The sequence below is a fragment of the Rhinoderma darwinii genome, chromosome 1 (assembly GCF_050947455.1).
Source record: "Rhinoderma darwinii isolate aRhiDar2 chromosome 1, aRhiDar2.hap1, whole genome shotgun sequence".
In the NCBI taxonomy this organism is placed as follows: domain Eukaryota; kingdom Metazoa; phylum Chordata; class Amphibia; order Anura; family Rhinodermatidae; genus Rhinoderma; species Rhinoderma darwinii.
Window position 1 is genome coordinate 493,107,044 of NC_134687.1, and position 15,890 is coordinate 493,122,933.

Below are 15,890 nucleotides of genomic sequence, written 5' to 3' on the forward strand. Positions count from 1 at the left end.
CTTAGTGAGGGCGGAGCGCTACACCAGCATTTACAGAAGTGAAAGTGCACTTATTATTTCTATCTATAATTTAAAGTTAGTGAATGGGTCTTTAAGGAGCAGGTGGCTGAAAGAAATGTATTCGTATTCATCACAGTTTATCCACCTAAAGTCTCCTTCTGTCTGCAGTGAGATAACCCAAGCGTCCCTGTAACCAGGGGTAACCTGGCTGTGCGGCGCTGCCAGGGGACATACAGGTTCGCTCACGGCTGTCGGTTGAGGGCGCAGGAAGCGTGTATGTAACGTGCTGGTTGTACAGGCGGCACAGATTACTGCAGTTACAGTGAAGCTATTATAGAACACTATTGAGATGCCGGGAAGTCACAGCGACCCCAGAAGTTATGTGCTCATCAGACCTCTGCCAATCCCCAGTCAGAAGGGGCTGAAGATCCAGGCCAGGAGCCCCTCGCATTATACGTGCTGGTCACTGCGCAGCCGCGAGGACGAGTTCAGGGACAACTACTACCGAAGGCAGAAGCAGCTCTCCCAGCAGGGGTACAATGCCCCCAACTACAATCCCTATGAGGACCTGGGACACCCTCTATTCCTGGAGGCCAAGAAGCTCATCCTGCATTCACTGGGACAAGAAGAACAGGTACAATATATATATATATATATATATATATATATATATATATATATATATATATATATATATACACACACCATAGAAATAGACATATCTGGACACCACAGAGGACATTTATTATTTATCATTTCTTTTAGGGCTCGTGCACACACAGCCGTATTATAGATGCAACTTGTATGGATCTGTACTATGGTGCCTATCGGGCGTAACTAGGAAAGACTGGGCCCCATAGCAAACTTTTGACTGGGGCCCCCCTCCCCTGGGTGTCACACAACCCCCCCCCTTGTAGATAGTGCCTTTTTTACAGCCCCCACTGTAGAGAACGCCATACAGTCCCCCACTGTAGAGAACGCCATACAGCCCCCACTGTAGAGAACGCCATACAGCCCCCACTGTAGAGAACGCCATACAGCCCCCACTGTAGAGAACGCCATACAGCCCCCACTGTAGAGAACGCCATACAGCCCCCACTGTAGAGAACGCCATACAGCCCCCCCTGTAGGTAACGCCATACAGCCCCCCCCTGTAGGTAACGCCATACAGCCCCCCCCTGTAGGTAACGCCATACAGCCCCCCCCCCTGTAGGTAACGGCATACAGCCCCCCCCTGTAGGTAACGCCATACAGCCCCCCCCTGTAGGTAACGCCATACAGCCCCCCCCTGTAGGTAACGCCATACAGCCCCCCTGTAGGTAACGCCATACAGCCCCAACCCCCCAAAAAAATGCGACCTACAGTGTGTCCTACAAAAGACATGTATCCCCTAACCCCAGGAAAGGGGATACATGTGTGATCGCTGGCAGCGATAGGGAGAACGGGGGACCGAAAGTCCCCCGAAGTTCTCCATGACTAACCTCTGACTTCCGGCGTCTGCGCAGCTCAATAAAAATGAAAGGAGCGCTGGTCACGCATGCGCACAAGCGCGACCGGCGCTCCATTCATTTCTACGGAGCTGCCGACACAGACCCCGGAAGTCCGAGGTTTGTGATGGAGAACTTCAGGGGACTTTCAGTCCCCCGTTCTCCCTATCAATGCCAGCGATCACACATGTATCCCCTGTCCTGTGGAGATCCTGTGGAGAGGGGATACATGTCTTTTGTTTAATGGCAGAGCGGGAAGATACCTCCCTGCTCTGCCGTAGTGTTCAGTGGCGTCCCGCTATAGCAGCCATAGCGGCTGCTAGCGGAGCCTCCGGCCATGGTGGGGCCCCGTGCCGGCGGGCGACACGGGCCCCCTCATGCCGCGGGCCCCGTAGCAGCCGCTACGGCGGTAGTTACGCCACTGGTGCCTATAGACTACTATAGGCCCATAGTGTATACCGGACCACACAGGTATTCTCGTACTGATTCATACAAAACTAAATGTGTCTCCTCCAATATATCCTAAAATTCCCGTTATATGGGGTTTTTGGCCATGTACACACACTGAGGATTCTGTGCCTAAATCCTGACAGGATTTGCTAATATTGTGCTGGCAATGTATGTGAAGGGGGCATTGTATACGCCGTTCTCAGAAAATATTCACGTGGAATAATGAAAACCCTGTGGATTTCAGCACTGAAAAGCCAGAAATCGGAGTTTCAGCTGCGGATTATCAAAAAAATTCATAGCAGATTTGCCCTAATCCGTGCCATGTGAACACGTCTATTTGGAGGCACTTCATGGTGGCGCTAGAACCAGGGACAGGCATGTTGGTGCCCAAGGCAGGGGTTTTAGCATGCCCCTTCCCTCAATCCTTAGACTGGCGTTTTGCTGCGTTTTTCATGGCTTTTTTAATGGTGTTTTTTGTGGCGTTTTTTTCATGCACTTTTAAGTGTGGTCAGATGTTACATTAAAGTCTATAGTAGTATATCAAATGCACTACGCTCAACTGAGTTTTGGTTTGTGGCGTTTTTGAGGCTGTTTTGTGGTCATTGATGTTTTTTGCCAAATGCAGCATGCTCTGAGGAAGGCATTTTTTCCAGTCGTTTTCCCCATAGACTTCTCTATAGGACTTCAGGTTTTCACAGTTAAATTCAATGGGGTTGCAAAACACGCAACAGAAAGCCAAGCTTTGCGGCGGAGTCGCAACAAATCCGCAGCAAAAATCGCAACTCAGAAAAGAAAAAAAAACATACGTACCCAGAAATCTCTCCTCCTTCCTGCAGCCCGGCCTCCTGGGATGACGTTTCATCCCATGTGACCGCTGCAGCCAATCACAGGCTGCAGTGTCACATGGCCTGCAACGTCATCCCAGGAGGCCTTACTACGCGCAGAGAGGAGGGAGGGGGTAAGTGTGATCGTTTTTGTTTTTTTATCCTCCCCAGTGCTTTTTGGCGCTGCGGATGAAATATCGCACCGCAATGTGGTGGAATTTTTCGGATGGAATATACTGCGGGTTTCAGGTCGTATACGCTGTGTGTTTTTTACGCAGCGTATCTGGCCTGTGGGAACCCGGCCTAAAGGTTCAGCATGATATCTATTGGATGGACAATCATTAATTTATTTCTGTCAGAGCTGAGACTCGTCCATCAGACTGTCAGATAGAGAATTGTGATTCATCACTCCACGGAACATGTTTCAACTGCTCCAGAGTCCAGTGGCGGCGGGATTTACACCACTTCATCCGACGCTTGGCATCGTGCTTGGTGATGTAAGGCTGGCATGCAGCTGCTCGGCCATGGAAACCCATACCATGAAGCCCCCGGCACACCGTTTTTGTGCGGATATTAATGCCAGAGAAGTTTTGGAACTCTGCAGTTATTGAGTCAGAAGAGCGATGGCGACTTTTATGCCCTATGCGCCTCAGCACTCGGTGACCTCTCTCTGTAACTTTACGTGGTCTATCACTTCGTGGCTTGTTGCTGTGCTCCTAAACGCTCACACTTTGTACTAATACCACTCACAGTTGATCGTGGAAAATCTAGGAGGGAAGAAACTCCGCAAATTGACTTGTTGCAACAATGGCATCCATTTTGACTGCGATGTGTCAATCCATATAGTGTAGGCACGCATAGGGTCTGTAGACACAGGATAGTAGGACAATATGATATTTCCCATCAAGACTGAAGAAAGGTACTATGCACACCAGTGCTACTGGCAAAACGATTAAAATCAACCTTTGGATAACTACTACTGGTGTGCATTGTACCTTTCTTTATACTGTACGGGTTGGGCCCCTACGTATGCACCCGTACGAAAACGGTCTGAACATCCTTAAATCCCATCAATAGGAAAAATAAATGGATAGAAAAATGGATTTTCTCTCTGGCGCAACCTTAGGTAATTATTTTACTCAATCAGAGAGATAGTCCGTTTTACTTACTTTATTTCAAGTGCAATTACAACAAAAAGTTTCGAGATCAAACAGATCTCTTCCTCAGGCAGTGTGCAAAGTCGAAAACGTCTCAAAATACGATGATTTTCAGACGTCTTTTGTGCCACTCGCGATTTTCGCTGCGTTTTTTACGGCCGTTTTTGGAGCTTTTCAATAGAGTCTATAGAAAACTGCTCCAAAAACGTCCCAAGAAGTGTTCTGCACTTCTTTTTTGCGGCTGTGTTTTATAGGTGTAAATAAACGCCGCAAAAAAAGCTCGGTCGGAAAAGAACACCGTTTTCCCATTGAAATTAATGGGCAGATGTTTGGAGGCATTCTGCTTCCGATTTTTTGGGTGTTTATGGCCGAAAATAGGCTGTGTGAACATACCCTAAGGGTATAAAACTTCAGTTAAACTTGAATCAATACGTTATAATAATTTGTTCTTTAAAAGTTCTGATAAAACAATGTATATGTTGTGCTAGAGACTTTTCTCGTCAGAATGTCGTTTTCTAAAGTCATTTATTAGTTATTGCCATAAAATTTACTGGAAACCACCAATTGAAGGAAATGAACGTTCTGCTATTAACAATAACCAGTATAAATGCCTTGGTTAATGTTGTTGACATTGTACAATCCTGTTTGGTGGCAAAAACTGACTCCATAAGAAAATATGGGATCAGTGATTTTCACCGGTTTCCTTCCGGCGTACTACAAAAAGACTGGATAGCGAGACATATGTGAACAGGCCCTTACCGACACATCTTCTGTTGTGTTTCAGCCCTCGCTATATGCACGTGAACCAGTGGCAATGTGGTCACGTGATTCCGGTATATAGATGGCATGTCATGTTTATTCCTAATGATGTGTATGCACTGAATTACCACGGGGGATATATAGTGAAGGTGTTTTCCTTGTCCTTTCAATAATATTTTATGGTTGAAACGATTGAGGGAACAAACAAAATAAAAAATCCTAATAAACTCTGGCTGATCCAGATTAACCCTTGGGGTATGGCACAATTTCCTTTCTGATCAAAGTGGGAATCAGACTGCATATGTTGTTTAAATAATAATCTTCATTTATATAGCAACAACATATTCCGCAGCACTTTACAATTTAGAGGGAACGCGAACAGAAAATATCAGACATTACATAGTGACAAAGCTAATTTTCAAGAGGAGTGAGGACCCTGCTCCCAAGAGCTTACAATCTATGAGTTTAAAGTGAATGTCCACACTGTGGCTTTTTAGGTCCAACATTCTGTACTGATTATCTTCATAATATATCTTTATAGCAGTCAGAGTTCTGTTTTTTAGATTCTGTATGGACATAGAGGTAAATGATGTAATTCTGGCTTCCTGCGAACAACATTAGGGGGTTCTTGGGATATTACTGCATACTGTTGTGTAAACTCCTTAGTGACCAACAATACGCCTTTTCACGTGAGCCTAGTCTAAGTCCTGCACGGGTCTCCCGTGCAGGCAGGAGCCGGGGCTCTGCTGTCTGATGACAGCTGAGCTCCTGCTCCAACGCCCGCGATCAAAGTTTACTTCGATCGCGGCCGTTTAACCCGTTAAATGCCGCTGTCAATAGCGACCGCGGCATTTAACTTGTTTACAGAGGGAGTGAGCTCCCTCTGTCACCCATCGGCGGCCCGCAAATGCAATCGCTGGTCTCCGATGGGTTGTCATGGCAGCCGGGGGCTTGATGAAAGCCCCCAGGTCTGCCCTGGACATATGCCTGTTAGGACGCGCCGGAGGCACGTCCTAATAGATTGCCTATCAGATTTACACTGACAGGCAATAATGCTCTGGTATACGAAGTATACCAAAGCATTATAGCAGCGATCTGAAGATCGCATAGTAAAGTCCCCTAGTGGGACTAGTGAAATAGATAATAAATGTGAAAGATTATTAATAAAAATTACAGTAAAAAAATAAATCCATTTTTTTCCATAAAAAGTGGTTTTATTTAGTAAAAGTGTAAAAAATAAATAAAGGTACACATATATGGTATCGCCGCGACCGTAATGACTCCATTAATAAAGTTAATATGTAATTTAAACCGCAAGGTTAACACTGTAAAAAAAAAAAAAAAACGCAAAAAACAATTGCGAAATTGCAATTTTTTTCCATTGCCCCCCAAAAAATGAATCAATAAATCCCATGTACCCCAAAACAGTACCAATAAAAACTACGTCTCGTCCCGCAGAAAACAAGCCCAAAAAATCACTACATTGATGGAAAAATAAAAAAATTACGGCTCTTGGAAAGCGACGATGCAAAAACAAATAATTTTAGTTCAAAAGTGTTTTTATTGTGCAAAAGTCTTAAAACATAAAAAACCTCTACATATGTGGTATCGCCGTAATCGTACCGACCCATAGAATAAAGGTAACATGTTATTTACGCCGCAGAGTGAACGGAGTCAATTTTAAAACGCATAGAACAATGGTGGAATTTCAGGTTTTTTTTATAATCCCCCCAAAAAAAGTTAATAAAAGTTAATAAAAAAATTATACGTATCCTAAAATGGTGCTATTAAAATGTACAACTAATCCCGCAAAAAACAAGTCCTCATACAGCTATGTAGACGAAAAAATAAAAAAGTTATAGCTCTTTGAATGCGAAATGAATATAGAAAAATGAATAAAAATATCTTGGTCATTAGGGCCTAAAATGGGCTGCTCACTAAGGGGTTAAAGGGGTTTTCCAGTCCTAACAAAATGATGGCCTATTCTCCGTGTAGGCCAGAAGTGGGGAACGTCTGGCCTTCTGGCCGTATAAGGCCCGCGGGATCATTTGGTCCGGCCCAGTCTCGCTCAGACCGCACTTCAGCAATTTGAGTGAGGTCGGTGCGTGCCGGCCCAAGAGTGGATCAGTCCGGTCACCTGACCTGAGTCAGTGGAGTGAGGTCAGATGACAGGACCTGTCCACTCCCAGGCCGGCACAGTCCAGTCTTCTGTCCTCACGTCAGTGACGTGAGGTCAGGTGACTGGACTGGTCTACTCCTGTCACAGAACGCCCCAACCTCACTCTGACCACCACTGCCGCCTTGTCATTCCCTCCTTGGCACCGTCCACGTGCCCTACTTACTCAAAGTGAGGTCCAAGTCACTTCGTTTTTGTTTTTTTTTCCATCAAGGACCTTTATGATATATCCACAGGATATGTCATAAATGTCCGATAGATGCGGGTCCCAGATCTTTCTCTAGAACGGGGCCCCTAAACACCGCTCTACCTCTTTGTGTTGTTCTGAAGCTTGTGAATTCCGACCATGAAAAAGAAAACGGCGTAACTCACTGAGCTACGCTGTTTCCTAAGTCCCATAGAACTGAATGGTAGTTACGGAAAGGGCGTAGCATGCTACGCTGATTCAATAACTGTGATTCAGTACTATGGGAGTTAGGGAAACAGCGCAGCTCATCGTGTTACGCTCTTTTCTTTTTCATGGTCGGAAATCAGCAGGGACACAGAGAGGTAGAACGGGGTTTAGGGGGCTCATTCAAGAGAGAGGTGCGGGTCCCAGAGGTGGGACCCGCATCAATCTGACATTTATGACATATCCTGTGGCTATGTCATAAATGTCCCTGATGGGAAAACCCCTTTAAGTAAGTCGGAACAACTTACTGCTGCGATCAGTTTCACTCCAGTTTTTGTATTATCCTGGAAGGAATCATAGAAGGACCAAATGTATGTGTGTGGGGCTTTAGTCAATTTTGGTCAGCTAGGATATGAAGCTTGATGTTGATTGGGATTTTGGCAAACACTAATGTTTTCTATTATTAGCGTATAAATAAGGGCATCCACCAGATGGCCCTCAAGGTTTGATGTAGAAGGCGATCCGAGGATCACATGCAGCATAAATACTGCAGATTTTCTGCAACAGATTTCATTGTGGAAAATCTGCAGCATAATGCAGTCGCAGCTGAGTGGATGAGATTTGAAGAAATCTCATCCACACGCTACCTAAATGCAGAGCGGAAAAACGCTTATAAATTGACCTGCGGTGCGTTTTTTTTAATCCGCAGCATGTCAATAGTATTTGCGTAATCGCTTCTTATTTGTTGCGGGTTTTCCCCATTGAGTTAAGGCTGGGTTCACACGTCCTATATTCAGGCGTAAACGAGGCGTATTATGCCTCGATTTACGCCTGAAAATAGGGCTACAATACGTCGGCAAACATCTGCCCATTCATTTGAATGGGTTTGCCGACGTACTGTGCAGACGACCTGTCATTTACGCGTCGTCGTTTGGCAGCTGTCAAACTACGACGCGTAAATTGACTGCCTCGGCAAAGAAGTGCAGGACACTTCTTTGCAACGTAATTTGAGCCGTTCTTCATTAAAGTCAATGAAGAGCAGCTCAAGAGCGTCAAAGACGCCTTGCATAATACGAGGAGGAGCTTTTACGTCTGAAACGACGAAGCTGTTTTCTCCTGAAAACAGTCTGTCTTTTCAGACGTAAAAGCCTCTCAACGTGTGCACATACCCTAAATGGGGAAGTAAAGACCGCAATAAATAGCAGATGTTGCCTTTTTTTGCGGCGGAAGAAGCAGTGATTCCGCTGCAAAAAAACGTAGAAAAAAAATCTTATATTTACCCAGAATTCTGTGTTTCTTCGTCCAGGCCGGCCTCCTGGGATGATGTTTTAACCCATGTGACTGGACTTCTGCAGCATGTCACATGGGATGAAACGTCACCCTAGGAGGCCGGGCTGCGTAAGTATGACTTTTTTTTTTTTTTTATATGTGCAGTTTTCCACAGCGGACATTCCCACGGAAAAACTGCACCACACTTTGGTTGGGTTTTTCGAACGGATTTCTCTGTGGCACACAGGGCGGATACGTTGTGTGCTTTTACGCAGCGTATACGCCCTGTGTGAACATAGCCTAAGTGTGACTTTCCACTAATCATTGTAGCAGAGTCCTCTCCAAGTTCTTGCTGAACAAGCAATAAGACTCAGCCTGGCAGCGAATCACAATGCTACTCTTAGCGCACCGGGACGCATCGGTACATCCTCAATTGCAGTTCTTTAAGGCATCAGGACGTACCGGTGCGTCCTGGCTAAAAACTGTCACCCTGTCAAAGGATGACAGAACTGTGCCATCAACTGTTTGACAGTTGATCGGCACAGTAAGATGGCAGGGGACCAATCACAGCGGTCCCCGGCCGGCGATTGCTGTGATTGGTCAGTCTGCTGTCCGACACCCCGCTGTAACGGCCAGGACCAGAGCTAGTCTCCGATTCGGACGATTAACTCCTTTGATGCAGCGATGAAAGCTATCTCTGCATCTAAGTGTCTTCTAGCCTGTCGGCAACCATCATTGTTGCCACGGGTGCGGGTGTCAGCTGTTTGTCACAGCTGACATCCTGCTCTAACGGCCAGGACCGGAGCTAGGCTCAGATCTGGCCGATTAACCCCTTAGATGCAGCGATCGCTGCTTCTATGTGGTTACATTGCACCCTATGGTTGTTAATGGCAACCATCGGAAGCCTATTAGGCCCCGCCGGGAGGCGAAGCCTAATAGGCTTGCAGTCAGTGAACAGCTGACAGCTCTAATACACTGCAGTCACTACCCCTCCCAAAACAGAATAAAAAAGGGGATCTAAAAGTTGCGTGTGCCCCAAAATTAGGCCATTAAAAACTACAGCCCGTCCTGCAAAAAACAAGCCCTCCCACAACTTTTTTTGAGGGAAAAATAAAAAAGTTATGGCTCTCAGAATCTGGTGACACAAAAAATAAATTATTTGAAACAAAAGTGATTTTATCTTGCAGACGCTGCAAAGCATTAGAGAAACTATATACATATGGTATCGCCGTAATCGTCATTTATATCGCATGGCGAACGCCGTAAAAAAAAGAATAAAAAACATCAGAATTGCTGGTTTTTGGTCACCTTGCTTGCCAAAAAATGAAATAAAAAATGATCAAAAAATCGCATGTACCCCAAAATTAAACCAGTGAAATCTACAGATTGTCCTGCAACAACTAAGCCCTCACAAAGCTCCGGTGGAGAAAAAATGAAAAAGTTCTGGCTCTCCGAATATGGCAATGCAAAATGTGCAGAGTGTCCAAAATCGGATAACATCGGGCGCCATTTAGGCTGGGTTCACACGACCTATTTTCAGGTGTAATGGAGGCGTTTTACGCCTCGAATTATGCCTGAAAAGACGGCTCCAATACGTCGGCAAACATCTGCCCATTACTTTCAATGGGCTTTACGATGTTCTGTGCCGACGACCTGTCATTTTACGCGTCGCTGTCAAAAGACAGCTCGTAAAATTACAGCCTCGTCAAAAGAAGTGCAGGACACGTCATGGGACGTTTTTGGAGCTGTTTTCTCATAGACTCCAATGAAAACAGCTGCAAAAACGGCCGTAAAAAACGCTGCGAAAAACGCGAGTTGCTCAAAAACCGTCTGAAAATCAGGGGCTGTTTTCCCTTGAAAACGGCTCCGTATTTTGAGAAGTTTTTGACTATACGTGTGAACATACCCTTATAAGTGCGACACTGGCCACATATCTATGAATTATTATTTATTTACCGCATTATTATGCCCTGATGTACTCCGCACAGCTTACATATACCCCCGCATTAGGCCATGCACAATTTGGTATATTACGTTCCCCAGATTATTAATTATAGGGTTCTATATATACATTCCTGTTTATATTTATGCTCACATGTATATTTACCTATATTTATTTATTTTTATATATGTATGTAAAAAATGATTTCTTTATTTTATTATTTATTTTATTTTTTTGTCTTTTTGTATTTATGTACAGTCTCATAAATATATATATATATATATATATATACACTCACAAGTATTTTTATTTATCATTAAATATATATATTTTTTCACATTATCTACACTTATATTTCCATTTTAACTGATTAATATATTTATTGCACCATAGTACTTATCTCTCGATCTATATTCATTCTATTTATACATTTTTATATCATTGCTCCATTATTTGCACATTAATTTATAAATATTTTTTTTGCACATTCATATCCACACTTAGGGCATGCCCCCACGTGGCGGATTTTCTCCGCAAGTGTCCGCATCAATGCCGCACATAATCCGCATTGCGGATTACGCTGCGTATCTGCCCAAAATGTGCAGTAAATTGATGCGGACTAGCTGCTGCGGACTGCGGAAAAAGTGCTTCCCTTCTCTCTATCAGTGCAGGATAGAGAGAAGGGACAGCACTTTCCCTAGTGAAAATAAACGAATTTGATACTTACCGGCCGTGGTATTGGTGACGCGTCCCTCTTTCGGCATCCAGCCCGACCTCCCTGGATGACGCGCCAGTCCATGTGACCGCTGCAGCCTGTGATTGGCTGCAGCCGTCACTTAGACTGAAACGTCATCCTGGGAGGCCGGACTGGAGACAGAAGCAGGGAGTTCTCGGTAAGTATGAACTTCTATTATTTTTACAGGTTGCTGTATATTGGGATCGGTAGTCACTGTCCAGGGGGCAGAAACAGTTACTGCCGATCGCTTAACTCTTTCAGCACCCTGGACCGTGACTATTTACTGACGTCTCCTAGCAACGCTCCCGTAATTCCGGGAGCCCCATTGACTTCCTCAGTCTGGCTGTAGACCTAGAAATACATAGGTCCAGCCAGAATGAAGAAATGTCATGTCCAAAAAGCAAGACGCATCCGCAGCACACATAACATGTGCATGACAGCTGCGGACTTCATTGCGGAATTCAGAATCTCCATTGAAGTCAATGGAGAAATTCCGCCATGAGTCCGCAACCAGTCCGCCACTGGTCCGCAACAGACAGAGCATGCTGCGGACACCAAATTCCGCTCCGCAGCCTAAGCTCCGCAGCGGAATTTTACGCATCGTCTAAACGAACACTGCTAAATTAAAGTGGAAGTCAATGGAGAAACGGCTCCGCTGCGGATTAACGCTGCGGAGTGTCCGCAGCGGAATTCAAGTGAAATTCCGCCACGTGTGAACCCAGCCTTAGGGTATGTTCACACGCAGTGTTTTCAGATGTAATTCAGGCATTTTACGCCTCGAATTACGCCTGAAAAAACGGCTCCATTACGCCTCCAAACATCTGCCCATTGCTTTCAATAGGTTTTACGGTGTTCTGTTCCCACGAGCCTTGATTTTATGCGACGCTGTCAAAATATGGCGCGTAAAAAGACGCCCGCGAAAAATAAGTGCATGTCAATTCTTGGGACGTTTTTGTTGGCGTTTTTCATTGACTCCATTGAAAAACAGCTCCAAAAACAGCCGTAAAAAATGCCGCGAAAAACGCGAGTTGTTAAAAAAAGTCTGAAAATCAGGCGAAAACAGCTCCATATTTTCAGACGTTTTTGCTCACTGCGTGTTAACATACCCTTACTCACACCAGTATACTGCACTTTTCACACAACATGCATACTGCCTCTTAGGGTATGTTCACACACTAGACTAAAAACGTCTGCAAATACAGAGCGGTTTTCAAGGGAAAACAGCGCCTGATTTTCAGAAGTTTTTTAAGCCACTCGCGTTTTTCACAGTGTTTTTTACGGCCGTTTTTGGAGCTGTTTTTCATAGTCCGTGAAAAACTGCTCCAAAAACGTCCCAAGAAGTGGCCTGCACTTCATTTCGCGGCCGTTTTTTTACGCGGCCGTTTTTCACAGCGTTTTTTTACGGCCGTTTTTGGAGCTGTTTTTCATAGTCCATGAAAAACGCCTCCAAAAACGTCCCAAGAAGTGTCCTGAACTTTTGACGAGCTGTCATTTTCCGCGCCATATTTTGACAGCGACGCGTAAAATCACGGCTCGTGCGAACAGAACATCGTAATTCCCATTGAAAGCAATGGGCAGATGTTTGTAGGTGTATTAGGGGCTTTTTTTCAGGCGTAATTCGAGACGTAAAACGCCCGAATTACGTCTGAAACCACTGCGTGTGAACATACACTTAGGGTATGTTCACACTGCCTTTTTTCGGACGTTTTTCGTGCCATAAACGCCCGAAAAATCAGAAGCAGAACGCCGCGTAAAAAACGGCCGCGAAAAAGCTTTTTTGGAGCCGTTTTTCATAGACTCTATTTAAAACAGCTCCAAAAACGCAGTGAAAACGCAGCAAAAACGCGAGTTGCTCAAAAAACTTCTGAATATCAGGAGCAGTTTTCTCTTGAAAATAGCTCCGTATTTTCAGACTTTTTGACTCAGCGTGTGAGCATACCCTTAGCATTAATTTGATTCCTGCATGTGAGTACGGGTCGTTCTGCGCCCGCTTCTCTGCGCATGCACGGGGAGCCATCCTTTTTTTTTTTTGGCGCATGCGCACTGGACGCGGATGCCGTGGTGCTTTGTTCTTCCCCGATTGTCGCTCCGGGCATGCGCGGGTGGCCGCGTTTTCGCGGCCCCGGCGCATGTGCATCGCGTACGGGCATAGTGAAGATTCCCAATGGCACTGGGCATCATACAGCATGCGCACGACTCACCCTCAGCGGCGTCTATACACAAACGGTGGCCATTTTGACAGCTAGGAGGAAGAGGTAAGCGTGCGCGCCCCTTTCTGCACACAGCTATTTTTCATTTAGACTGCAATACCACCTTATAAAATACTCCCCACCTCACTATAAGGGTATGTGCACACGATAGCAGGCATTTACGTGTGAAAAGACAGACTTTTCAAGAGAAAACAGCTGCCTCGTTTCACACGTAAATGCTCCTCCTCGTATTATGCGAGGCGTCTGCGACGCTCGTAAATCTTGAGCTGCTCTTCATTGAGTTCAATGAAGAACGGCTCAAATTACGTTGCAAAGAAGTGCCCTGCACTTCTTTGCCGAGGCAGTCAATTTACGCGTCGTCGTTTGACAGCTGCCAAACGACGACGTGTAAATGACAGGTCGTCGGCACAGTACGTCGGCAAACCCATTCAAATGAATGGCCAGATGTTTGCCGTCGTATTGTAGCCCTATTTTCAGGCGTAAATCGAGGCATAATACGCCTCGTTTACGCCTGAAAATAGGTCGTGTGAACCCAGCCTTATAGTACCCCTGAGGAAGCCACGTTGTGGCGATACGTGTGGGGTGTTTCATACCTCCATTACCCCTCTGTCAGGACACTTCACAACGCTGACTTCATTTACATGGTCTGATGCAATATTCTCCTTACCTGTGTCCTTACTTTTTGTTTTGATTTCTTGAGGGCTATCGAGGTAGGTTTTTGTTGTTGGGAGGATCACATATTGGACTACTTATCCGGGTAGTATCACCCACTTGAACCAGTCATCGCAGTTTTCTGCTTTTTTAAATGTTTTTATCTAGTCTTTGTGGAGTATTTTTTTGTTAATAAATTTATACGCTTTACTATATTTCCTTTGTCTATAGACCTTTTTGCCATATACATACCCGCGTGTGTGTTCTCTGTTCCCATTTTGTAGCTTTTGGGTATGTGGCAACATTTATATGGTTCCCCGCTGGTGCATTTGTGTTAGCCACATTATAAGCTGAGATACCAGCAAAACCCCAAACAGAACTACCACTAAGCAAAATCTGCGCTCCAAATGCCGGTCCCTTCTGAGCCCTGCAGCGTGCCCGAGCAGCAGTTTACGTTCACATATATGGCATCGCCATAGCCGGGAGAACGCGCTTAACAGTTTGAGGTATTTGTCTTCAGTGGCACGAACTGGGCACAACATATTGTGCACTAAAATGGCATATCAGTGGAAAATTGCAATTTTCACTTTGCACCATCCACTGAGCATTCATTTCTAATAAAAAAACAAAACACAAACCTGTGTAGTCAAAATGCTCACTACACCCCTTAAAAAATATGCCTTAAAGGGGTTGTCTGAGATACCATCATATTTTCAAAAACCCCTTTAATGCATGTCATTTATAAATGTAAATACATTTGTAATATACTTACATTTTCCAAAGTGGCCCCGTTTCCAGATCCTGTTGTGGGGAACTTGACTGGTGACGTCACTCTCTGCACTGGCTCTGCCGCTTTGTTGATCTTGAATTCTTTGCCGGGTATATGACATGTCACTTGTGACGTGTTGTATATCTGCTTTTTCTGTTGTAACGCGCATGCACGGCCCCTGCTTTTATCTCGAGAACAGCAGGGACCGCCAGAACAGCAGTGACAGCGCATGCACGTTACGGGCTGTGAAGCAGAACAAGCCGATATACACCACGTGACAAGTGACGTGTCGTATACCCGGCAAAGAATTAAAGATCAACAAAGCGGCAGAGCCAGTGCAGAGAGTGACGTCACCAGTCAAGTACCCCACGGCAGGATCTGGAAACGGGGCCACTTTGGAAAATGTAAGTATATTATTACAAATGTATTTACATTTATAAATTACATGCATTAAAGGGGTTTTTGAAAATATGATGGTATCTCGGACAACCTCTTTAAGGGGTGCATTTTCCAAAATGGGGGTCACTACTTGGGGGCCCTGCCATTGCGGGCCAATGCTGCGAAAATCACCAAAATAGGCCTCACATGCGTATTTGCTCTTTCACTCCTAAGCCCTGTCATATGTCCAGGCAATTGATAAATGTCTTGAGGGGTGTAGTTTACAAAATGGGGTCACTTCTCAAGGTTTTCCACTCTACTCTGATACCTAAGGGAGCTCTGCAAATGCAACATGGCGCCCGTACACCAGTCCAGCAAAATTTGTGCTCTAAAAGCCAGATGGCGCTCCTTCCATCTTGAGCTCTGCCATGTGCCCAAACAGCAGTTTAGGTCCACACATGGGGTATTGCCGTACTCGGGAGAAATTGGGTAACAAATTGTGTGTTGTTTTTTCTCCTTTTACCCCTTGTGGGAAAAACAATTGGCTGCAAAACTACATATTTTTTGGAAAAAAATAATTTTTCATTTTCACTGCCTCATTCTAATACAATCTATGAAACACCTGAGGGATCAAAATGTTCCCTACATCCCTAGATGATTACCCTGAGGGGTATAGTTTCCAAAATGGAGT

The 15,890-nt window shown here is 45.0% G+C and overlaps 1 protein-coding gene across 1 annotated transcript in view; it reads left to right on the plus strand.

The window, feature by feature from the left end:
- Positions 1 to 226: 226 nt before the first annotated feature.
- Positions 227 to 15,890, plus strand: part of CCDC60 (coiled-coil domain containing 60) — a 315,519-nt gene continuing 299,855 nt past the window's right edge. Inside the window, exon 1 of the mRNA XM_075835475.1 lies at positions 227 to 634. Coding sequence (XP_075691590.1) covers positions 350 to 634 — 285 coding nt within the window. The 5' untranslated portion in view covers positions 227 to 349. The remainder of the gene's footprint in view (positions 635 to 15,890) is intronic.